Source organism: Poeciliopsis prolifica, unplaced genomic scaffold (assembly GCF_027474105.1).
Source record: "Poeciliopsis prolifica strain line A6 unplaced genomic scaffold, Auburn_PproV2 SCAFFOLD034, whole genome shotgun sequence".
NCBI classification, from domain to species: domain Eukaryota; kingdom Metazoa; phylum Chordata; class Actinopteri; order Cyprinodontiformes; family Poeciliidae; genus Poeciliopsis; species Poeciliopsis prolifica.
The window spans coordinates 1,820,001-1,846,607 of NW_026562409.1; the positions used below are offsets into that span (position 1 = coordinate 1,820,001).

The 26,607-nt window shown below is 41.7% G+C and overlaps 1 protein-coding gene across 17 annotated transcripts in view; it reads right to left on the reverse strand.

The window, feature by feature from the left end:
* Positions 1-26,607, reverse strand: part of rbfox3a (RNA binding fox-1 homolog 3a) — a 514,332-nt gene that overhangs the window by 116,309 nt on the left and 371,416 nt on the right. For 16 of the 17 annotated variants that reach the window (XM_055052121.1, XM_055052124.1, XM_055052118.1 and 13 more), the window contains one exon: positions 23,630-23,739. In XM_055052121.1, the coding sequence (XP_054908096.1) occupies positions 23,630-23,739 (110 nt within the window). Of the gene's footprint in view, positions 1-15,215; positions 15,834-23,629; positions 23,740-26,607 lie in introns of those variants that run through there. The other variant, XM_055052125.1, reaches the window with a different exon arrangement.

The following is a 26,607-nucleotide window of genomic DNA, read 5'->3' on the forward strand; positions in this document are numbered from 1 at the left end:
AGGTTATCCCTGAATTATTCTTTAAATGTGAGAAAGCAGCAGAACAAAGTGCAGCATCTGCAGCCGCTTCGGATTCGGCGCTTTTTATGTCAGTTCGCGCTTTCAGCTGAAAGGAGAAACTTCAAGTCAGATCTCACTTCTGTAAATGTGTTCAAAGTCTAAATTTGCTTCAAGGCTGCAGAAAAAAGTTGAGCAGGGTGAATCTGAAGACCTCACAGAGATCCAGTTTTACACGCCCAATAAAGATCACATTGTTTTATTTTGTAGAAAAGCGATTTATATCAGTTACTCAATTCAACACCTGAAATACACCTGCACTGCAAAAACACAAACCCTCACACTGAGTTTTTATTACATTTAATCTCCTAAATACATTTTTTAAAGTTAATTTTAGATATAAATCACATCAGGTAGGGAAAACATATTTTTCATTCCTAAAATTTCAGGATACAATCAAAAAATTTAAAATGTTATATTAAGTATTTGGTTTTGTTTATGTTTTATTAAACTTGAAAAAACACAAACTAACTCAAAAGTAACTTTCTAGGAACATGGAGGATCTTGTTTTAACTAAATAATTTCTTAATATTGATGAAGGCAGATTATTTCACTCATAGCAATAATTTCTTCCAGTTATAAGTGAAATAATCTCCCTGTGAAACTAGAACATTTTTAAAAATTATTAAGAAATAATTTAAAAACAAAAAAAATCAGAACTGAAAAGTTGCTTGTAAGTTAATTGTCTTATTTCAAAAGTATTTCCACAACAAACTGGCAAAACTTGTTGCTAATATTTAGTTTTTGCAGTTTGATTATTGTCATGAAGGCAGAAGGGGTTAATCCTGCAGCTGATTGGTCGAAGATTATTCCCTTTAAAGTCCACAACAGTTTTATCCTCCATTAGAGAACGGAAACGTTTGCTGCACGAAAACCTCGGATTCAGTTTTAGCTTCTTTTTAAGACATCACCTGAGAAAAAACGGCGAGTTAATGTTTCTTTATGGGACCATCAGACAAAAGGCTTCAGTGCTGCAACAAAGAGAAGACATTAAAAAGATGTTGAGTCTGCATTTAGGAGACAATAGGAGCAGAAGCAAAACAAGCAGATTGTTAAAACATTAAAGCAGGTTATCTATTTAATGTGGTAATTTATAACAGCAATGTGCTGCATTTCCACTCATTGAGAACAAATTGGGGTTCAGTGTCTTGATCAATAAAGCTTCCACACAATTTGTCAAGTCAGAGCGAGATTCAAACCTGGAACCTTCGGACTAATGAACTACCTGCTCTGTGCACCTGCAGTGTGACCACATTAAAGCCAATTCCAAGAAGAAAAAGTGCCTGAAAAGAGTGAAAAGTGTAGAATTAAACAATTAAAAGTGGTAATGCAGGAGCTGGAATTAAATGGGCCTGTTGCCCTGGTGCATGCTGGGTGATTTCCCCACACGCCTGCTGTGGCTTTGCAGCAACACCAGCTTATAAAAAGAGGACAAAGGGGACAATTTGAGAGTGCTGCTGTAATAAAGTCAGCGAGGAAATCAGCAGATCTGCCGCGATCAGAAGGCGCTCTGCAGGCTGCAGCTCTGCCTGAATTATGATACTGTCAATCAAAAAGTGCTATTGATTAATTCCCCATGCTTCATTTAATCAACTAATCATTTCAGCAGTAATCCAAGATATAATGAAATAATATCAGGAGAGCCCTGACGGCTCTGAGCGCACGGCGGCGTGCACGCTCACGGCCCTGCTGTCTGCACAGCGCACACCGGCGAAGTTTTCCAACATCAAAAATCAAAGCATTTAAGTAGATTGTACACAAGCATGTCTTGGAAGCTTGATCTTACTAATCTACAAATGGCTTCTTGTTATTAAACTGCTAATTCAGTGGATTAAAGGATCCATGAGAACACAATCCCCTTTACTTCGTTTCCAGGGTGCGCTGAAGGTGGCTTAAATATTAATTAAGCACACACACATGTCGGCCCACATGCACACACATCCAGCGATGCTGGAGCTCAGGAAGCAGGTCGTATATCTGCTGCTTAAAAGTCACAAACACTCAGAGTTATTTTCACTCGACAGGCGGACGCATCCGGCTGATTAGTTTGTTTCAGACGCCGCTTCTCCTCCCACGACCTCCAGAAAAAAGGTAAAGTTTAAGTTTTCATGGCAAAAGTTTGAGACTAACATAAAATCTGAAGAGAGTAAATAAAAAAACTGATTAAATTTAAGCTCAACTGTACAAAAACTCAGTTAATATCATTTATTCTATTTACCCAGCAGGTTAGAGTTCCTTGGCCAAATCAATACTTCACTGTAAAAACACAAAATCTTACAAGTATCTTTGTCCAGTTTCTAGTATTCACTTAGAATAAGATAAAACTGCCTTAGCAGGAACCTTTCAGCAACATATATGAGCTTGTTTTAAGCCAAGGGTCTTACTGCTGTCAATCATGCCCATTTCTATGTATTTGCAACTGTCCTGTTGTAGATGCTCAGGCCCGTTAGCACAGCCATCAATGAAGGCACATAAACGGTTTCTCTCTAACTGCAAGTTGTTTCTCCATTAGCACATTTAGCAGCATGTTCACACGCTTGATTGACAGCGCTAAGACCTGCTCCCTGGCTCTGATTGGTTGTTTTTGGATCTTTTCTTCACACAGTTGATCTTTTTACAGATCATGTGTTCAGATTCTTAGAAATATGACAAAACTAACTTACTTTCCAATGTGCTGAGATAACGGCATTAAAAACTAGAGAAAAATACCAAATAGGATTTTATGTTTTTGCAGTGTAAAATCAGTCATAATTGATAAAATACAATGGATTCCTGTCTAGATGCTGTTAACACTGTAAACAGCATCCCAACCTGTCCAAACAGACCTAGTGCTGGTTTAGTCTTCCTAATGTTCCCACCATGACCTTTAACCTGCTAACTGAATTTGAACACCTAACTCTTCCCAGCCTGATGGACGGTAACAGTTGCTGCTGCTGCAGACTGCATGTTGAGAGCACACTTGACTTTAAACGCTCAAATCTCCAATTTTAGAAGAAATGAGCCATATTTCACGGCTTCATCAAAATCTAGGCTGAATTTTCAGTCAACATCCGTCTCTTTCTTCCTAAAAGTGCTTTAATTTCATATTTTTTCCTTGATTAATATCTCATTTCCACATTTTTCAAGCGGCAGAGATCTAATTTCTGATTGAATCTGTTATATGTGGCACATTATGCATTATATATAGTACATTAAGACTGACACTGATAATACATTTTGACATGCCTGCCTTGCTGAAGCGGCACAAACTGCTGATAACGTGGATTTACAAGGTGTATCAGGGCGCCCGCGTTAAATGAAAAGTTAAATTATGAACCAATCTATTTCTGATTTTAACAACATCCTCCAACGACACATTATTTTAAGTGTTCCTGTAAAAAAAGCCATTACGCATATAAAACACCTCAAATTATTGTAATATTCCGATGAAAGGGAAAAGTTCATCTCGCTCAGCCGCGGCCGGTCTTTAAACCCAGACAGTAAATTGACATCAAGTGTCGAGCGTGTAAAAGTCAAAGAGTCAAATCTGCGCCATAAGCCCTGCGAATATACTGGCTGGCATGGGGGGGGGGCATGAAAAAACTACTCACAGCGGATCACATTACCTGGCTTTTTCACTGAAATAAGCACTGTAATTTATCCTGACCTTTTTAGATTACTATGAATGTGCTGTCTGTGTAATTTTAACTGAAGCTCTCAGCAGCTTTTGCCGATCTGGAAACAGCGGCGGTGAAACCCGAGGCGGCGGCCCGCCGATGGGACCGCCGCCGCCGCGCGGACACAGCGCCGCTACGATCCCAAACAAATACTGAGAGACATGGACTCGCATCAAGGAGAAGAACTTTATTCACCTTCAGACGGGAGCCTAATAACAGGAGCAGGAGCCTATTTTAGCTGTGACAAGTGTTGCAGGATTAGAATTTCATTCCTAATGAGTTCTCTGGTAACGCTTTAATTCACTACCTATGTGATATCAATTCCATTATAATCTCATTAAGCTATTGCACACCGAGGTGATTTCGAATGAATGTGAGACAGCCAACCGTACGCTCCCCTCTAATTGAGCAATACTTTTTATTCATTATTATTGCCCATTATTAAATTAATGAACTTAATGGACTTATTTTCCAAATTGCAAAGACCCCTGGCAACATGTTTTTTAATTCCATTAGCAGACGCGGCGCGAGGAAGAGGAGGAAAAGTGGAGAATGAGAGATGCATAGGTGTGTGGGCAATTAACCCACTGCTGAGACAGATCATCAGAGGCGCGGGAGTCCGTCCATCCTGTCCTGAACGTCTGGACCGGAGCGTTCACCTTCACACGCATTCACACGCCTCATTGTTAGGGAATACACTCTGAGAAATAAGATCTTTTTCAGCAACCGGAGGCCGCCACGCAAAATTGCCCAGAAGATGAAAGCAGCAGATCTGCATAACTGAACGGCTGATCAATACTTCTCAAACTAAAATGGCAAGTCTTGATAAGGTTATTGAATTTTCTTTTTAATTAAAAAGCAAACTACTTGGCTCTCTGTCAAATCCTGCAGGGCGTCTCACGCTGATGAGGAGAGCAGAGGAGAAGGCCGTCCATGTTTATATGTTCATCACTGAGCAGAAAACACAGCCGACGACCGTCTGCACTTCATCAATCAGATGAAATTTATCTGCAGCGTCTTGTGTCTGGGATTAAGCCGTCACAGAAACCGCTCACATTCCAAACGATGACATTCAAGTAGATATTAATCCTTATTACGCGTCATCATCAAACTCATCAGATGCAATTTTTCACTGGTAGCAGGAATTTATTCTGATGTTTCCCTGAACATCACTGATGCAGCAGCAGCATTATGAGCATAAACGCTGCATCTGTTGAGCGAGTTTCAAACATCGGTGGAGAGAAAACCGCGCTCCCCAGAGAGGCTGCCGTAACATTCAACCGTCAACCTGCTGGATGAAACTCATTCTGCTCCGCCCGGCCACAGCAAGCCACAGGGCCACGTGTCAGGCCGCACTAAAGGGTTTTACAGCAGGTTAGAGCGCCGCACAGAAGCCAAAGAGCGGCGGGGCAGAACGGTGTCGCCACAGCTGACCGTCCTCACAGCGCCTGAAGGACCCTGGGTAAACAAACAGCAGAGAGCCGGCGCTCCGTAGGACCCCGCCGCTGCCCGACAACGTCAGCTTCCATTTCCACTCCAAGGAAAACATCCTTTGATGAAGAGAGACTAGAATTAGTCCAACAGCTGCAAAACACAACAATGGTTTTGGTCGAGTTTCCAGAGCAAATATCTTTTTAATTTACTTCTAGCTTTGAAATTTGGCAAAACACTGCAAAAGCACCAAATCTTACCAAGTTTTTGTCCAGTGCAAATGTGTCAGTTCACCTCGGCTTCTTCAGGACTCTGGTCACATAAAAGTCTAATTTATCCATCAAACTGCACAGAGAAACTAAATTTAATCATATTTATTTTCAAATTTACTGACAGGTATGAACACTTGTGAAAAAACTGTGCAGATTATAAGAAATTTTTCATGATCAATAATAAACAATGCAATAAAAGGATAAATTTCTAACATTTGAAATAAGATCAAACTGAGACTTTCCAACACGATGCCGGCGCTCGTTGTCAGTCTGCATGAACAGTGCAAGAGTTTCCAGATTCAGCTCTTTCTATATTTTCTCTTGAAGTCGATCCGAGTCAAAAATCATCAGGACAAAAACTTTCACAACGTTTTGTTGTGTTTGGATTTTTAACCTGCAATCATCAATCAGTTTTCAGACTTAAGAACCCAGATTGTGTCCAAAAATGTAAATAAAACTACAGTTTGGTTTGTTTTACAACTTTGTCAGAAATTTGATGTCAACAACTCAGAAATAGAAATTAATAAAAATTCCTCTTTAATATGAAGAAGAAGAAGAACTAAGATCTACATGATCAGTAAATATTAACTGTATTGTGTTAAAATCATTAAAAATATGCTTTCCATTTAAATTTGGGACTATATGACATGACATGTCACTTCCTGTTACTGATAAGATCCCACCCACATATAATAATAATTTCTCTGAAATTATCTAATCTTTAAAAACATTATCAGATTATTTCTTATCAAAGTCAATCTTGTTACTATGACATAAGAAAAACACTTTTACATTTAAATCAGATATTTTTAAAATTCACTGGTGCCATGTGCTAATAGCATTTATGCTAGCAAGTAGAGTAACTATTTTTACTTGAGATAGGCCACTCTCAGCTGCTAAGATGCTAATCCAGAGAGAAGAGAAAGATGGAGACGCAACGAGGAGCTGGAAGAGTCAGGCTGTTGACAGAGCAACTCAGTCAGAGAGCAGAGACACTGCAGAAAAGTAGAACCGCTGCAAATTTCACAAAGTCAAGCCAGGGTTCAAAAGTATGAAGTCAGGTTCGCAGAGACGGCACAGCATCTTGCATCATAAAGCCGCGATGGCCCAGGGAGAGCATGTTTTGTTTGCTGAGAGGTTTTCTACTGCATCAGTAATTTAAAACTTTTCAAGGACATTTTTTGATAACGCTAACTTCTTCTGGTTAGTTGGGTTTTTCTTTCTAAAACAATGCTGGTGTTTAATAAGCTTCAATAACAAAAGTCTGCTTCTGTACATTCAGTTTGTGAATGCTGAAGATTTTTTCAATTCAGTTTTTAGATGAATAGATCTCAGGTTGAAGTTTTGCAGTAGTAGGGCAGTTTCTGTGAAGCAACAACAATTAAGTTGTTATTTTTCCATGTTTTCTGTGTCGTCCATAACGGAGTTGAGGAATCAAACAGCAACAAATTTATTTTCCTGAAAATGTTAAAAAATATTAAGTAAAGTACCTTAAAGATTGTCTAGGAAATTAAAAGTTTGTCTTCATATTTAGAAATGCAAAATATAGCTTGACTTGTAGAAGCTAACCGGAGATTAACCTCCGGTTAGAACAAGTTTTATTTGAAGCTGGTCACAAACTGCAGGCAGTGAGAATCCCTGTGGAAGCTCAGCAGACCTCAAAGTACCTTCAGCCAGAAAAACACAAGAATAAAACTTTCTACAAACAAGTCGAGTCCTTTAGTACTGACTATACATATATAGGCAGATAATCAGAATGAACTTTTACGTTTGAGTGTTGAAAACTATTTATCCTCAGATTAGTTGTGAGTCGTTAAAGTTTACACTGCAGCACCACAAAAGGACTTTCCTGTCTAGTTTCTATGGAAATATTAATTTATTAATCTGCCAGTGGAACAAGAACTTTTTCATTAATATTAAGGAATTATTTACTTATTTAAATTATCCAGGAATTAGCCAAAAAATACTTGGTAGGAGTTTTTGTTTTTGCAGTTTACCTTGAAAATTTAGAAATAAAAATGCTAAAATATTCTGTAAATATCTTTTTCTCTGCCTCATGGGGTTTATATAGAAGGCTGAGTTTGAAAAAAGTATTTAAGAAACTAAGTTGTATAAAAAGTCAGCACAGGATGTTGAGATATCCAGTTTGAGGAGGAACCAATCAAAAAGCTCGTCGCGTTCGGCCTCTCAGGCCACCGTCCTGCGATCGTCTCACCTGCACTCATCGCTGCATACAGATATATTTTTGGAATAAAATGACAACCCTGTCACATTACGCCGCATTTTCACTCAGAATTATTCATCAGCCAGAGTTCAGTCGTCTTTACGGGCCGGCCGTTTGAATATTTCTGTTTCTAGTCGCAGCTTAAACAGGAGCTTTGACCAGATCTCCCAGGCGTGGAAACAGACACCGGTAGCTACAAATATACTGTACAGCAGGTTATATAATGATGATGAAAACTGCATGAGAACCAGCCCATCTCTCCCCACCGCCAGCGCCTCCCCCACAAACAAACAGGGAGCATCTCTCTGACAGCAGGATGCACACGGCGAGAGGCCAAGCCTGACATGAGGTGAGATGAAGTGGCGTTTCTCATCATCTGCCCGGCCTGCCGCTGTCTGACCCGGAGGATGGAGGTAGGCCCGGGGCATGGCCTCCGGACCCGGGCAGGGACAGCGACAGGAGCCTCCGCAGAGACTTATAAAGTCCCGGCTACAATTTAGTGGGAAGGCTCAAATTGTGGTGTCCAGTGGCCACAGCGCGGCCCTGCTGTCAGCGCCACTCCTATTTGCTTCACTCCTTTTGACACTGCCTCTCGATTAGGGTCATAAATTCCATGAAATCGGTCAATAACCTATAACACTAATGTCACTCTCCTGCCATTAATTTTACAGCCAGAGTGCCACACTGTTTCTTAACCCCCTTTTACGTGACAGCGTGGTTTATACCGGCCGCGATTGATTGAGAAGAGTATATAACAAGCTCTGAATGGAGCCTTCGCACCCGTAAAAAATAAACACATATATGAAAACAGGCGAGATGTTTGGGGAGGAAAACTTTGGTTTGAGCTGCAGCTGTAGATCATTTTAATGATAAATATACACGTTTATCTGCGATAAAACAGCCAGACATGCATAACATTTTCACCTGACTGCCATTTTGCAGTACAGGATTATTGTTTAATATTTCCATAAATGTCAGGTTTATGTTCATTTTGTTCCCTGGTGGTTAAATTTATTCCTTTAGGTTCGTTTTTTGCTGCTTCAAGAAAACTGAGCTTTCTCAATTCTGCTTTTGAAGAGAAACATTTTTTAAACCTTTATTACTGAAACTCAATGCAAAAACTCAAATTCTTAGTATTTTTTTTGTATTTTTGGTTTAGTTTTTAGTGCAAGTACCTTAGTAAAGATATGTTACCATGTTTTGAGTAATTATTTCCACAAATTAAAGAAGTACTTGTTCTTTTAAGAAGACATTTTCCTGTTATAAGTGAAATAATCTGCCAGTGGTGAAACTTTTACTTTTTATTCATCGATATAAAGGAATTATTTACTTAAACTCCTATTTCTGGTTGAAGATATACTTTTAAATTAATTTTGTCCTTTTTCCAACTCAGTCATTTGCACAAGAAACTAGATAAAGTACTTGATAAGATTTTGATTTTATAGAGTGGATCCAATTTGTTTTGGAGCAAAACATAAAAAATTATGACTGTAGGATTATTTTAGTTATGAAGAAGTATAAATTATCTATTTTTCTGCATATATATATATACTCATTTATTAAATTCAGAATTTTATTCTGTTTCCTCAACACTTTATTTGCACATAAAATCTCTGAGCAGTTAAAGCTAAAGCTGCACTGGTAAAATGCCACGGTGTGTAAAAACAGCCGAATCAGCGAATCAAACGCACCCTGTGTGTCGGCATTACACCCACCAGACTCCGCCCGCCTCCAGAAAGCCTCCGAATGGAACAACACTTATTTTATTTAGGTTTCATGAAAGATTGGGGCGCTGCTTTTCAATCTAATTTGTCCTCATGCAGCTCCTGCTAATGTATGCTAATGTGTGCAAATGTAAATGCTTGTATGTGGATCGGAGTTCTGTGGGAGCACAGCTGTACGGAAAGGCACAGCCAGGGCTCCAATGAGGTTTTCATTAAGCCAATAGAGGACATGCTTCTAAGCAAAGATGAGTAAAGCGACTGAAACCTTCCACCAACAGTTTCTCCTTCCACATTCACTTAGAAAACTGGGTTTTAAAATGGTGGAAGCCACATAAATGACATTTGTTGCAGTGAAAGGGAGGCCAGCGGAGGTTTTTCTTATCATGCATGGCAGATTGCCAAAGGATATGTTGCTGCCTTCTCAAAGGAACCGCTCCTCCAATCTTTTCTGTATGTGAGAGTTGACACTTCGGGGCATAGCCATGGCACTAGCGTGTTAGCGATGCACACGCCTTCTGCTGCAACGCGGCCGCCGAGGATGAAGGACTGCCATGAGAGACTTCTGCAGCTACCGGCGCAACAGGCCGAGCTCAGGAAAGAAAAGCAATGAAGGCTGGAAAACATAATTGCCAGGCGTGTGACGCTCCACTACGAAGGAGAAGGAACTTCTGAAACTGAATCAGCGCTGAGAGAAGCCCTTTCTTCCCTTGGATCAGCTGAATGGCGACATTTTTAGGCCATGACGTCTAAATTGCTCAGAAAACTGTTTATTGTGTTCCTTGCAGACTGAATGACACATGCTGTGATCCCATCGTCTCACTGCAAATGTGCAAATGATGCTGTTGCGTATTTTTAGGCTGGAAATTTGGGGCAGAAACGTTTGAACTTTTGCTCCAGTTTCATCGGCTCGTCCTTTTGTTGGAGAAGCCGTGCTCTTAATATTTCATTTTCTGAGTCATTAGGATGTAAAACATCTGCTTTGCTTTAGTTTAAACCGTTATTCTACATAATCAAACATCTCGCTGCTTGCCACTCGTTCATGCAGGATTGTTCACTCAGTCGGAGGAAAACAGCGCTTTCCCTCCATCCTTCCCCTCCTCTGGCTGCATCGCTTTGCTGCTTAAACGACGAGGCAACAGTTAATCAGGAAATTTTATTTTCGCCTCCTCTGGACTGCTCCGAGTTGAATTGACATGGAGCCTCAACAGCGGCGAGGCAAAATGGCCGCTCGTAGTAACAGCTCACAAGCCCCTGGACAACCTGAGGCATGGCCATCCAATCCCACATCATTAAGGCTAGAGTCCTTTATTGTGTTGGAGGCATTAAATGGTGCGCTGGCTATAGCCCTGAAGTCACACTCCACTAGGAGAAAACAGCAGAAAAATAACGGCACAGCTGGATAATGACTTTTCCCTGGGAGGCTGACCATGTGTACAAAAGTGCTAATGATAGCAGGTGCAATAAGCGAGCGCAAGGCTTTTACTGCGGCCGGATTTATTTTCCTCTGCTAAACTCACCAGTGATTTCCCCCGTGTAGGTGTCTTTCTGTAGTTTAAGAACACCGACCACCTCCCGCCGCCCGTCCCTCCCTCCTCTCCTCTATCTAATCTCTTTATCAGCTGTGCAGCTAATATCAAAGAGGACTGTGGTGTGAAAATCCTGCAAGTAAGACCTGCTGTCAGAGTCCTAATCACAATTAGCTGGGCTGTAGACCCATTAGCCCCAAGGGGAAGAGACCGAAAGCTGACAGAATTATTGCTGAAGCTACTGATTGCAAATGATCCCGCAGAGAACAAAGGGCGAGGCCCCGCTTCCCAAATCATGAATGGAAATAAACCTCTGCTTCCCTCGTGTTTCCCTACGAAAGCATTTTCAATGAACTCAGCATTGCACTTGAAAAATACACAATTTCACAACCCAATGAAGTTGCAAGAATCTCCGTGGTATTAGCGGTTAAGGAGATAACAGGTTTCCTGGATGTAGCGACTCCGCCGCTGCTTCCTCGGCTCGCCTGACGCAACAAAGGCATGTGCACCCTTCCACGTTATAAAACATTCAGCTGGAAGTTAATGACTGATTGCAACAGCCGTTATTCAAGCTCGGAAGAAAAGGAGAGCAACCACTGGCAGACAAAACAACGCCACACGACACTCCCAGAGAGAATCACCTGCAGTGTCAGCCGTTCAAAGGAGCGCCTCGCATTTGATGTTAAGCCCCCGAACGGTTCGGGCCGTCGGAGGTCTGGCCGGCAGATAGAAACGTCTGAAGTTATTACAGCAGTCAGGTAAAGTGTGTGGCGACGTGGTCCTGTAATGGGGGTGGAGAGCCGGCCAGCAGCAGCTAATGAAGGCATCTCGGGGAGTACTAAAGAGTCTACGTGACACTACTCCTGATTCGCCCGTCTGAGGACACAGATCAATTAATACATTAACAAACCATCGCAAGCACTTCATCTTGCAATATGAAACCGGCGGCCCTGCCGTCCAGAATGGCTGATCAGCACCGTTCGTTATGAATTCCTGCAAACCTCAACACGGCTCGATGCTGCACATATACGGAGCGTGAAATAAAAGCACACATGAAATCTTCCAGCTCGTCTTGTAAAATACTGTAATGCACCACGGATGACCCAATCACAGCAGCCGGCGCCCTCACCGGTGGCCACAGATAAACCATTTCCACACGTCTGTTATATTCTCCGCCGATAAATAAAAGCGTTGCATTAATGCAGGCAAAACACATCATGAGAGCAGCCCGCGGCACACTCCACTGCGTTGGTTGGGGAAGTCTAACGTAAAGCATCGCCATGCCATATATATCCAGTCTCCCCATTACCACCATCTCTACTCGACAGCAAGGGCCCTGCACTGCTAAATTATTCATCACACTGAGGGGAGGACAGAAGCATGCATGGTTTCTCCACTCCATGCCTCTTCCCTTTTTCTCTCTGTCTCTAATTCAAAGGAACAGCCGGCTGGAGAGAATGATATACAGGCCATCTCTCCATCACTGTGTGGCCATTGCAGGAAACGTCACCTCCACTTCCTCCAATTACGGCGGTGCAGTGGAGGCAGGAGTTTTCAGGCTGAGCTGAGCCACAGGCCAGACGGTCGCCGCCTCGCCTGCCGTGTATATGTGGAGGGTGGCACCCAGGGGCCCCATGCATAACCCGGGACGTCTTTGTATACACATTCATCTAGATCAGTGGGCAACAGGGAAATGTAAGCCAAAGGTAATTGCCCTGGATAAGAACATCTGCTTGGTGAATAAATATTCTAATGAGGGGAGCTTGCAGGTTCCCCAGACTGATGCACGGCTGACAGGCCTCCGGAGGGACCGCAGGTAATGCTCACCACCTGCAGTTCAAACGAGAGGCAGTCGCAACTTCCTCATGGAGCTAAACGCTGGCCGACAAACACACACACGCGCACGCACACACTCCAACACAGCGGATACCAGATGTAGAACAGCAGATCGCTCGCTGATCCCTTCTCTCAAAAGTGATCTTTAAACAGGGAAACATCTCAAATTACACATGAAGCCGCGGGAGAGGGCGACCACCTGACTTTCCATCGCGGTGTACCGGCTCTGCTGGTGATGAGTGGCGCTACCTCTGCTATATGGTACATTTTGTACCATATAGGACCTTCAGCCAGGCTGCTGGGAGGCTCCTGACTCAGGGAGGAGCTTGTTGGGGTCAACAATAAGCTGAAGGATTTCAGCCCCAACCTGACCTACCACTGAGTCAGACCTGCAGCGCAAACACTCAGACCTGAAAACTCACCGCAACTCACGAATAACGTGTTTTATTTTAGAAATAAATTAATCTTCTCATATCTTGACAATGAATCTGCAAAAACTAAACAGATTTGGAAACTGAACTGGAACAAAGCAGCATTTGTGGAACTTTTAGCAGTGAATTATCATCTGTCTTAGAATAGCTTTTAAGTCCCAGAACAATTTTGTGGTTGAAAATTAAATAAAATAATCTGATAAGTTAGGAAACACTGATCAAAAGCACTCATACATTTGTCTTTTCTTACAGTTTGTGAATAAATATGCAGTCAGGAAGCTGAGTGTGACCTCTATAATTTCATTTTCATGGTTTTTTTTGTCACTTCTTTAATAGTTTTGAATAACTGATGTTGATAATGGAGTCATATTTTCTATTGGAGGTTATTTAGCCCATCGTTTGCCAACACAGATAGAAACGCCTTTCCTCATCTGTTTTTCCCAACTATTGCACCAATAACTACAAGTTTCGGGTTTCAAATTGTATAGGAAGACTTTCTCCAAAGAAGCATTTATCCTGTTTCAACTAAAGCCTGTGATGGAAAAAGTTGCAAGAAAGCAGGAAGCAAGTGAACAAAGTAAGAGTTTTATTTAGCGTGACGCTAATGGAGCCACAGTTAAACATATGCAGAGAGTCGCAGATGCTTCTCCTCTAATGCGATGAGAATAAAGCCACTACAGCGAACGAGGCCCGATGCTCCACTGATGAAGCTGCAGGGCTGTAAACTGTCAGCATCGCTGCTTCGCTCCACTCAGCCCACATCTGTGTGTGGTCATCACTCTGAGTAGCTGGAGGGGGAATTTGTCATGAAACCGGAGGTGGAGAAAGGTGAGTTACATCCCTGCAGCACACCTTCAAAGAGGCCAGGAGACAGTGATGAGCTCCTCTCAATAAGCAACGACACCCAGGAGAGGCTGAGGGACGAGAATCAAAGAGGCCTCAGCTGGAGCGAGGCCTCGCAGCAACCCACACCATGGGTGGGATTATTTTCCTTTAGTCAGGACACAAGCTGGAAGTCATACTCCTTCCCATCACTCCCACAACTTTACAAATGCTTCAAATCTGAGCACTAGACTGTAACTTTGGCCTCAAAGCAGCCTGTCTACCCCGATATGTGAGCTTCAGATCGATGCCCACTGCATGCATGGCACACGTTACTTATTCATCCTTTGTTTTTCGCTTCGACTACAAGAGAATGTTTTAGGTATAAAGTCATTTATAATGGATTCTTCCAGGTGAAATAAGCCCCCATCCCAAAAAAAGACGTTCTCTCCCCAGAAATCTGAACTCACAATCAATACCTACACACACACACACACACACACACACACCCCCACACACACACACACACACACACACACACACACACACACACACACACACACACACACACACAGCTTCTGCAGGAGACACATCTATAACTGCATTACAGCTCAGACTGTTTACAGTGGAAATACTGCAAATATTCATTTGCTTTTTGTTTCTGTGGAGGAGCGAAGGCAACAAACCAGCGGAGGATTAAAATGATCTGCAGCGAGCGAAGCAGTGAAGGTCTGGTCGGGAATTGTTGTGGTGAGGACACAAACCGCCAAGGAGACAGAACCAATCTGACTAATCACACATGATCTCAAAGGGAATTAATCAGCAGCTCTGGTTAACAATCCCTAATCAACCTGCGTTTTGACGCTGATTCATTTACGACTCAGACGTACGGGAAGCGAAAACAACAGCATGTGAGACCCAGATCATGAAACGTCCCCAGAAGACCCCGAGCAGCCGGACGGACTCAGAACCCGAGCCGGGTCGCTCTGCCATCACTGGAATTAGAGGAACAACTTGTAAAGGTGTTGGTGCCGCTAATATCCCCGTTCCAACATCCTCCCCCTGAATAAAAGTGACACGTAAACACAGGCCTCCATGGCGTCTCGCTGCAGCACCCGGCATCAATAAAACACATGGAAGTGAAAAACCATCAGCGCATTGGGAGGCGCAGCATCGCAGACACCAAGCAGCTTGCTTGGAGAACAACATCAACCTAAAGGGAGCTCCAGTACTCACCCAAAAGTACATCATCATGTTTGAAGCGGGGCAGGTGTGGGCAGGCGAGGGCAGGAGAGTGGGACCGAGCACCGGGACCAGTCCAGCCAGCGTGGGAGTCACGAGGGGTCCGAGTGTTTGGACAGAGCTCTACTGGTCCTTGTTCCACGGAGGCAGCTCTCCTCAACTCTTCAACGAAGCTTGACTTCAGGCTTTCCCCCTTCTTCTTCTTCTTCTTCTTCTTGCTCTTCAGTTAATTTCTTAAAGCTCCCTTTCTTCCTCCTCTTCCTCCTCTTCTAAGCCAACACGAGAAAGAAGGAGAAAGCAGACAGGAGAAAGGAAAGAGAGCTGGGGAGGTGTTGTAACCTCTTTTTTCTTTTGACACTCTTCCACTCCACTTGCCTCTCCACACCACTCACTTCGAGACTCTCCCTCCCTCTCTCTCTCTCTGTATGTGTCTCTCTCTCTCTCCCCCCTGTGCCGTCTCTTATTGGTGAATGTGAAATCAGTCGGTACGGCGCCGAGGCTCAACTAGAGCAGCAGGAGCAGCAGCCTGCGCTTGACAGCTGCCTCCAGCGTTCCTCCACCGGAGCCGTGTTGCTCTGCATAGAGGAGTGCGCCGCACAATCCGGGATCCTGCAGACGGTACTGTAAAATTCAGCGTCCCGGGGAGGGGAGGGGGGGCGAGGGACGGAGAGAAAGAGGTGGGGGTAGGGGGAGGGCAGGAAGCTGATGGTGGAAATCTCTGCAGGGGAGGGGGAGGGCAGGGGTGATGGTGGAGGACTAACAGATCGCGCCTCTTTCTTCTTCTTGCCGTCTGTGACTGAGACGAGTTGTACTGAAGTTGTGGCAGTTTTAGTTCATTGAAGAGAAGAATTAAAGCAAAAATGAAAGATGGAGTTGGAGGAGAAGTGGCTCAGCCGTCAGGGAGGCGCAGCCTGTTTTCCACTTGTTTTCCACTGTTCCTCCTCCGTCTGGGTTAGTGACCAGCAGCGTTTCTGGTTGAAGAAAGAATAAAAAAACCTTCTTCCAGGTGATGTGTTGTGGCAGATCAGAGGCCAGATGAAGTTGGTGTGAAACACCTCCATGTGCCAAGCTATATTACATTACATGCTTTAGTGTGTTTTCCATCTGGCGGCTATAAAGGAGGGACGGGTGGTGGTGTCGGAGGGAGGCTTGGCTATCTCCTAGACAGCACTGTAACAATGAGCCTGCCTCAGCAATTTTCAAAACATATCATCAATACACGACTGGGAGCTCACGCTTTTAAATATTAACCCTGTGGCGACCGAGGCCAGGCTGCGGAGAGCCCAGAGTGGTTTTGCGGCATCCTCTGGCGCAGGATCATCCAATAAACGGCGTCCTGGGGGGATGAGCTAATTTGCCGTAGGATCTTAAAGAACATTTGCCAGCTATAGAGAACGTCGCCGTAATGAACTGAGCAGATACACGCAGGTTATGTTACACATCAGTAATTGCCACATAAGAAGGAAGAGCTGGATTTGCAGCTGGCTTTGAGCGAAGCGATGCACCAGGGGCCTCCTCCATACAGCGTTACTGTCATCTTGGATTTATCACCCGTTTTATTTTTCCTGCTTTCCCCAGAAAAGCCTGACCCAACGGTGAGACGTGGAGTGGAAGGTGCGAGACGTGCAACGGGTAATTTTACAGGAATGGAAACAATAGTTGACGTCAACGGCAGATTTTCAGAGGGATTTACATGAGCAATCTCTGAGAGGATAACCTCCACACTCCTCCATCAATCCATGATGGCAAATAAAAATGAAATGCACTTCTCAGGCAACTCAGATTAAAGATCACGCTTTTATCAAATACTGAAGTCTATTTCAAGTCCTGCTCATAAATAACTGAGGGGGGGAGAGGCCGAGGGAACGAAGGAAGGTGGAGGGCAGACAGGCGGGGTGGAGAGGCTGCAGACAGAGAGCATCGTGGTCTGCTGCTGAGGGCAGCTGGGGTTACAGGCAGAAAGGTAGAAAATAAGAGTCAGGCAACATTTATGCCTGAATAATCCTGACGTCCTTTACTTACAGAGGAAAACGCCATCTGGGGTGAGGATGGAGATAATCGGGGTGAAGATGTGATCTTCTTTACTTCCCGTCGCCCCTCTGAGTTGCACTTTTCCCGCGCTCGGCACTACTTACCAGGGATGCAAGCGGCTTTCCCAGGCATTTAGATTTCCCACCAGCGTCTAGACACTCCCAGGAGGTTCTGCCATCCATTATAAAGATGGAGCTTTCAAAGAGAAGAGGAAGCGAAGGCCTCACACAGAGTGCGTTCTGCCTAAAATGTCCGTCTACGTCCGATCTTCACCGACTCCATATCTGCTCTCTGAATATTTCATGACCATCTCACCTCTGCTCTGCAGCACACCGTTACGTACAGAACAACTTGTGCCGGACCGAACTCAACCCAGATCCCATCATTAGAAGAACTCCAGAGGAGACAACCGGCAGATCTTCTTCCCCGCAGAGCGCCGGAGCCGCGCTTATGGCAGCTTCGGCCTTTTTGTCCTCATCCATCAAACCGTGGGCCGCGCTCGGCCGGGTCTCAGCTGGTGGGAAGCCCAAACTCGGAGAGGGATGTGGCTCCATCCCGAGTCTCCCAGGTTGGTTTTTCCTCTAATCACACACTTCACTTTATGGAGTGACCCGCTTTACAACCCGGTGAAAAGGATCTGAAGCTCTGCTCGTTTTATCTCTTTACGTCTCTTCATCAGCTCCACAGGTGGGTATCGACGTTTCTATCCCACATACATCACATCAGGACGGTTTCACAGGGGGAAACAAAAACCCTCTTTCACTTCTTTGTTTCTTCCCCCTTTCAACTCCCAGAACCGTTTGGACCGCTCGGTCAGCAAATTATCCAGGAATATCTTCACAAAATAAAACATCTCACATAAAACTATTTCACAAGATTCTTCTGTTGCTCTGTGGGAAATATTGACATTTTTAAATGGTTTTGTGTGTTGTCACGGGTTTCACCTTCAGGTGACACTTAAAATCCTCAGGGATCAAGACTGGATCAGACAGCAAAAGTCATTGTAGATGCATCTAAACTGACTTACTGGTGGATAAAACATTGAGCATCTGGAACAGAGATGAAATCAGTTCTGCTAATATTAAAGGAACAGTGCTTTAAATTCAGTTTGATGCAGGAAACCAACCAAACTAAATAAACTCCACTCAGTAAAATCATCAGATCATTCAGAATGCAGAGATTTCTCTGGAACCTGATGAGCAACTGTTGCTCTGATGACTTACATTTATAATCATATATTTATAATAATTACAACTAGGAGTCAGAAATGTACTTGGAAAAAAGTCAGAAGTTTACTGGTATCATAAAGTTAGACGTTTATGATGAAAACGTCATCGCGGACTGAGGTGATAAACGGATGCGAGGGGCATCTGGAGATTTTCCAATGCTTAAGTGGTGGAACCAGAACATCTCCGGGTTCAGATTCTCCATAAACTGGACCCAGGACACAGGATGTGAGGTTGAAGCTGCAACACGGCTGCATGAGTTTGGACCCGAAATGTTCTGATGCAGAAAAAAACCCGGATTTTCTAAATTATTCACTTAAACGCAGGAAACTTATGGCTTTTTCTCTCGCAATGTCTGATTTTTTTACATTTCTTTTTTATGATACATTTAAGGATTTTATCTTACAGTTTTCTAATTGTAAAATGTCAGGAAATAACTTTGGTTTCATTTTAGAAATTTATGAATGACTGACCTGAAGCAGCACAATGAAATTCACAAAACAACTTCAAATGTGTTGAGAAGATTCAACTATTAAAATATTAGATGAATCTTTTTTTTAGTTTGATGAATAAAAGTCACTTAATAAGTATCAAATATCCAGTATAAAAATGTCTTATTGTAAGAAAACATCTCTTTCTGGCAAATTTACAACTTTTAAACTAAGGTTTTTCTTTCTGAAGAAAGAAGCACAGACTCTGAAATGTGCAAACTTATCAGAGGAGTCAATGAAATAACAAAAGCAGTAATAAACTATTTTATCCATTTATCAGAAATGCCTTGTGGATATTTGCAAATATTCTGATATTTACGGAGCTGAAGGTCCAGAAACAGCCGCTGCTCTTCACAGAATTGTCTCAGCTGAGTTTCATTTGGGCTTTTAACGTTTTTTAAAAACTGGTTGAAATTAGTGATGTGTTCAACTTTCTGCAAACTCTAAACCAGCAGCGTCCAAATGTTTTGAAGTCGTTAAGTTGAAAACACATGGGGCCACAAAAATGGGGAAAAAATGATGACATTTTTAAAGCAAACTTTAGTGCCGTTTTTATTTTATCTGCTCAATAATAAATTAATTTCAATTTTATCCAAATTAACAAAACAGTCAGATATTTGTATCTGCAAATCATTGTTTATAAAAAACATAAAAAAGTTTTCTTGTTTTTTTGGACAGACAAACAGCTCCTACATTTTCTGGGTTATTTCAGAAAAAAATATTGCTTTTAAAAATAAGTAGGTCAATGTTTAAATACTCCAGAATCAAGATGAATGCAAAAATCTTTTTTTTTTCTTTAAAGAAGATATTTTTGTGTCCATCTAGATCAGCCAGTAACTAGAAAGCATGACGTTTCCTAATCCTGCGTCTGCAGCTTTCTGTCACACTCTGTACATTTAGCCTTGAAAACGGTGATGTTTCGCTTCCGTCCCTGGAAGATATCATTAAGCATCATTTGTAGGCATACATTACACTTCACGCAGCAAATCGTCCATCTGCTAATCCTGGAACGCTCTGTCTGGGAGACAATAAATTCATTGTATGCCGCTGCACATCAACAATCCCTCTGATGTAATGCCTCCGTGTAGACATCCAAAAAGTACATTAAACATCGCTGTGTGCTCAGACTGTATGTAGTGTTAATAATGCAGTGTTTACATCTTGGCATTGAGCAGTCGGTACTGGCCTAAGGGTGCGAACTGGCGGGGTTGTGCAGTAATTAGGGGTTGTGTGTTGGGGATGTGAAGGCTCTCAGCGCGTCCAGCTGATCCCACCGCTGGGCCGGCGCGGTGCGGCCCGGCGTGGCCCGGTGCGGCCCGGCTCAGTGCGGCCCGGCCCGGCCCGGCGCTGCACTACCAACCCGCACCTTTCCGTCGCAGCAAGAAGTCACAACTTTTCTCTGGAAGCAGCCGTGACAGATATACACTGCAAAAACATTCAATCTTACCAAGTATCTTTCTATTCCAAATACCTTAATACATTTGAAGGAAGACAAAACAAAGAAATAAAGAAAGAAATGGTAGTTTGTTTTTACTCAATAATTCCTTAACATTGATTAAATGTCTTGTTCTGTTAGCAGATATTTAACTTACAACATGGAAAAAACATCTCGTTATAAATGAATTATCTGCCGATGGAACAAGTTTTTCATCAATTTTAAGGATTGCTGACTCAAAACAAGCTCCTACTTCTTCTTTCAAAGTTAGTTTTGTCTTACTTCAGAAATTTGCATTAAAAACTGAACCAAAGATGCCTGGTAAGATTTTGTGTTTTTGCAGTGCAGCTGTTCATTAAGATGTGAAGGGCAAGACTAGTTTCCACAGAAAGGTGCAACAAAAAATGCTTATCTTGTAATATTTCTCTCCTGAGTTGAACTTAATACCTTGTTTGTGTTAGATGCTAATTATGCTTATTTCTGTCTTGTACTCATGTTTGCTCTGAATCCCTGCTGCTCTGCAGCCATTCCTGCTGAACCTCTAATATCACACAAAATTTGGCTTCTGGAGACTAAAAATCAGGCTCCTAGCATCACAATCCTTTTTTATTTGATTTCTCTCGATTATTTCAAAGGGATCATCCGAGACACTGATTTAGGTATAAAAATCTCCTCCCTGTGTTGCAGCTCGACTGGTTTATGACTCCGAGGGCAGGGAGTGATTTTATGCTAAATGCATAATTCATGGAAAAAGTTTAGAGACACACCAGCAATTTAGCACTGAATTCCAATAAAGCTGGGTGGCTTGCAAGGGACAGATTAACGAGGGATAGTTAAACTCAAAAGAATGAGAAATCCTGACTCCCAGTCATTACTATGGGCGAAGCCCCAAAAACACTGAATCCTACATTTCCCATAATGCACCAGAGCAGTGCTCGTCTTTTAGATGTTTAAGAATCATGTCGGCAGGTAAAATGTTATTGTTTCCTACATTAATATCTGATTGTTTTCACTGTTCATGATCTCCTGAAAGCATTGAAAGATTATTTTTAATTTATTTCTACGTTCTTACAGTCATTTAAAAACAAAATCAAATGACTAAAACAACTTCTGCATGTTGTTTTCTCAAAGTAGAACAGAAGCTAAAACTGATTTGTAAAGTTTTTAGTTGATTAAAAAAGTTATAATTATAGCTTGTGGTTTGAATCCCAGTTCCAGTCATTTAAAGTTTTATCATCTTTAATGATGCCTGAGTGAACTTACCTGCACCAAGTGTTCCTCTGGAGGTGGGAAACTGTAATGACCTGTTATTGGCTGAAGGGTTAAAGGTCACGGTGAAGCCAAACAGAGTTTGGTCTTTAAAGTGAAACATAAACTATACTAGACGTGTCAAGAAGCACATAATTGATTGAATTTAATGCAATAAGAATGTTATTTCTGTTTTTTTACCCTTTATAAATATTTTAGTCACTATTTCTTGAGTTGCTGTTTTTTTAGGGCTGAATGACTGAAGTCAGGCATCTTAACAACCAGGATCGACTTAAAGTATTGATAATATCGTGGGTATTGGTATTGGATTGATACTCGTGTTTTGTTTTAGAGCAGCTTCCTAAATCTATCTCAAAAAATATTTTAGTTAGATTTCCTCTCAAATTATAATTTTTCTGGATTTTTTTTATTCAGAAAAATGCATTAAGATTTGTTTTTCTATTTTTTCTGCTTATCATTTTTTCACGTTAAAGTATTATTTACAAACTTTGTCCAAATTCTAAAAAAAGAAAAAAAAACCTGAAAAACCCCTAAAAGTCAGAAGTTGGGTCAAACTGGGCCTTGACTTGGTATCTAATTATACCAAACACACAGTTTAAATGAACATTTTTAACTGTAAAGTCGTCTGTACCTGGCCGGTTCTGTTGGGCTGTTAGAGTTTATTGTTGAGTCTATTGTTGAAATACAATATTATTTTTAAAAGGTTTGTTCAGGTGACCAGTGTCAAACGCCCAGGAGCCTTAATCCAGATCAAGAGAATATTTTTATTATTTTATATGATGTGAAAATAAAATAAAATAAAGGAGGTTCAGTGAGGCGACATGTCTGTTACGGATTTGGTGGAAGTTTCTCTACACACAGTTTCTTTGTTTTTAACAGTAGGTAGCAGGAAGAGTCATAAACTTTTATTTAATTTAGTCACAGTTTGCTTATGTTTTATCTGAACTTTAGTGTTGATAAAGTGTGTTTAAATTTTTAAGTTAACAGAACTTGTACAACAAAATTTATGAGAAAAACAAACAAACAAAAAAAAAACCCCACAGATGTTTTCATGGCAGGTCGGAGCGTCTATTCCTCTGATTTACACCAAATCTATCATATTTCCATCATATTTCGCTGCAGACGTCTGCAGTCACGATGAGAAGGTTTATTTTTATTTGGAAATGTTGCCCTGCAAGCTAAACCCAACTGGAATCCAGACAGCCTCTCGCATCTCAGTTTGACATTAATTGATAATCAAACAAGCCTTCACATCAGACATTTATGAGATCAGCTGAATTATCTATTTAATGTAACCCAATTATATGCAACCCTCGTGCACCAATCAACACTAATTCCTGACTCATAAATGACAGCTACAGCGACACATTGAATCAATAATAAACATTGATAAAAAAAAAAGTGCAACCCGCTTGGAAGGAGGGTAATTATCGGGAAGAAAAAGGGCCGTGCTGAATTTATTTTTCTTTGGGAAAATTGCTGTGAGATTCCTGCTTCTGCACTGCAGCAGCAGCAGCGACAAACGTTTCGGTTTCCCTTTAACAATCAGAGTTAAGACGTCTGTCATTAATTGTTAACGCCAGCTTCAGCTGCTCTAGTTCTTCATTAAAAGCATGTAATTATTTAACCAAACATCCTGAATTATTTACTCAACCCTTTTCTCTGCTCCTGGAGGAAAAACGAATTGTTTTGGAGGTAATCTTCTTTAAACTGAGTGCATTTAGGAGCTAAATGCTAAAATAAGGTGCGTAAATCCACGGCAGAGGTCCTGCTGCGACATCCTGCACGCAGGAGCCAACGTTCAACAACACATGTCAGCAGAATAACCTTCAGAAACAGCCCATTACAGGCTTCTGGGAATCCCACACCTGATGTCTGCTGGATTCAGCTCGACTACATGAAGCTCTTCTGACAAAACGAAGGTAAGTGTGCACAGAGGGGCCCAGCTGCTCTTACCAGTCTCGTAAAGAGGGGCACTCCCAAATGCCAGAGGTGATCGTTCAGCAGTCCGCTGTACACCACGTTCCCGAAGACGGCAATGCTTCCTGACTTACACAACGTGTTTCCTGCAGGGACACACAGAAACACAGGCACACGTCATTGAAACGGACAAGCAGCAGCAAGGGGCAACCGCATGCACTCCAGCAGGCAAACAGTCGGCAAGGAGAGGAGGGAAACAACCAGAGGCAAATTAAATCAAAGCAAATCACTGTGCAGGAAGCGAAATAATGGAGAATGCAACATCGATTGTTATAAACATTGATTTTAGCTGTTTATTGACCTTATATATAACGACAAATACACATAGATAGCTCCTGTGGAATCAATAAAGGTAGCACTGAGACAAACTGAATTACAGAATCAACCAGACGCAAATCCTCACGCATCAAGACAAATACCATCACCACCTCCTTTCTATAACTTTTCTTTATCAGTTTGACTCGGCTCTCCTCTGAGAGGAAACACTTCAGCGCAGAGAGCAGGGTGAACTTTACAGAGGCAGACCGAGTCTGTCAGTGAGAACAGGAACCAGCTGATAAATCTTTCAGTCTGATAAACCTTGGAACTTCCTGGTTTTATAGCGCAGGCAGATTCTGGACTTGGAACCAAGATTTATCAGAGAAAAAGGGGGAAATATTTCCAGAGTTGCGGACGGTTGAGTTAATATTGATGGGAAAGTTGAACCTGAACTTGGTACGGCTCGTTGCAGCAACATTAAATGATGTTCTGTTTAAATGTGAACAGCTGGAAAAGTTTTCAAAAGAAATGAGATGCAATATTTACAATGTGGAAGAAGAAAGTGAGCGTTCAGTCACTGCGACGCGTCGGCTCCTGTTTGCACCACAGAAAGCAAGAGAGACTTTTCATTTAGCAAAAGATTGAAAAGACAAACGTAATCACGCTAATATGCAACCAATCAATTTATTTTACTCCAACGTTTTGCACGGATTTATCACCAGTACTCTAAGATAAATAAGCGTGATACAAAAATCTGCTCTGGACTCAAACAACAATTAATTATTTTGCTCCCCTGACAACAGTTCCCATTAAGCTTTACCATGTGTAACAGATTCAGGGTCAGCTTGTGATCCCAGATTTAAATGTGATGATTACAGAGAAAATAACAGCCTCAGTATTTGCACCTTGCAGCAGGTGTGCATTAATACACACCAGGAAACACAAAGGAGTTTGATTTATGCTGTAATGTGAAAATAAAGCAGATTTATCTGAACCAAGGATGTCCAAACTGTGGGTCCGGGAACAATTTGTGGCCCTCTGCACGGTTTTGTTCGGCCAGAGCAGTGAATTTTCTCCTCAAGACAAATAAAATCTTATTTTTTGTTTTAGGCATGAGAGAAAGTATTTCTCTATTTTTAATAGTAACATTTTCCTGAAAACAACAAGCAGTGCCCTACTTTTGTTGCCAAATGTAAAAGAAAACAAAATAAAAAACCGAGGACAATCCAAAAACAAATATTTATCTGTCATTTAATATGCCAATTGTGCAAAAACTTGTTTATATTTAGCCTTACAGATTCCTTTAAGCAAAAAATATTACTTTGCTTAATTAATAGATTTTGTATACCTGAACAAAAAAAACAACAAATGTCTTAATAAATACACTGTTTTCAGATTTAATAATAAAATTTTAAAAATGTGGGTGAAAAGTTTGGACAACAATGATTAAACTGGACTCTGCAGTGAATAACATGCATTTATGATAAATATTTAAATGATGTAATGAAATCATTTAAACTTTCAGACTTCATTGTTAAAATTCATGGATTAAACATAAAAAAAACAACATTTCATTTATTGTCATTAGTTTCTTTCTGTTGTTTGCATGTGGATATATTTTCTTACTCTCTTTCCTTTCCATACTTTATTTTTAATTGTTTTCTTGAGTTAAAGTTTGCTCCAGAGACAGAAATTACATCCAGCTTCAGTTCAATTTGTATCAATTTAAGTGTGAAACTTTTCTCTTTAGCGAAAAGCTTTAAATTCTGCTGTAATTGGTTTAATTGTGGATAAATCTCCAGCCTTCAGAGACACAAATGTCTGCATGGGAGAAACAACGCCTCTTTATCAACACTGACGTAGCTTCGAGTAATTAAATGTGGGCTGATGACAATTATTAATGTGCTTATTTACGCAAGTAATGTTGGATTTTTTTAAGTGAAACTTTTGAAACACACTGTAGATTTTTCTATAATTTACTCACCATTTGTAATACTTTTCATTTAAAACAGCAGAAATGTTAGCTTTAGTTCTGGAGCCATGATGTCGCATCGTGTCAGACGGTTTCTCCGGCAGCCTCTGCACGTCTGCTTCGGTTAAAACAAACTGCAGGAGGCAATAAGCTCAGCTTCGTGCCGCTGCTTTAACTTCACATCAACTTTGCATTAAACATCAGCGGTTTTATCATTTTGTCTTGGAGGAGGAAGAGAAAATGCCGTGGTCAGTGAAAAGTTTTGAGTGTTGTTGCTGCGTTATTTCAGGATGTTCTTGCCCTCATAACCAGGAGGTTGAGGGTTTGGCTCCCCAGCTCGGTGTGCGGGTTCCCACAGTCCCTCCAGCATGGTGGGGGTCGTCGTGGGGTCAGCGCCCACTGGGACGCGCCTGCAGGGCTGTGGGAGAGGCTGGCTTTAGGATGACCGTGCATTTAGATTTTATCCTGCTGCTGCTGCTGCTGTGAGAACTGACACAAAAAGCTGCAGTTTTTATTTTATGTCCACAATAATCAGAAAAAAAGGGAGAACTTATTGATTTAATTAGTTATCCTTTGCGCTGGTATGTACTTTTATTGATCTACTTTTCTGTTTCTCTTTTACCTAAAATATATGTGACTCTTGTTCAACTGAGGAATATTAGAAAATAGGAAAATAATGATGCAAATAAAAATGTTTAAATGAAATTTACATATATTTTCTACC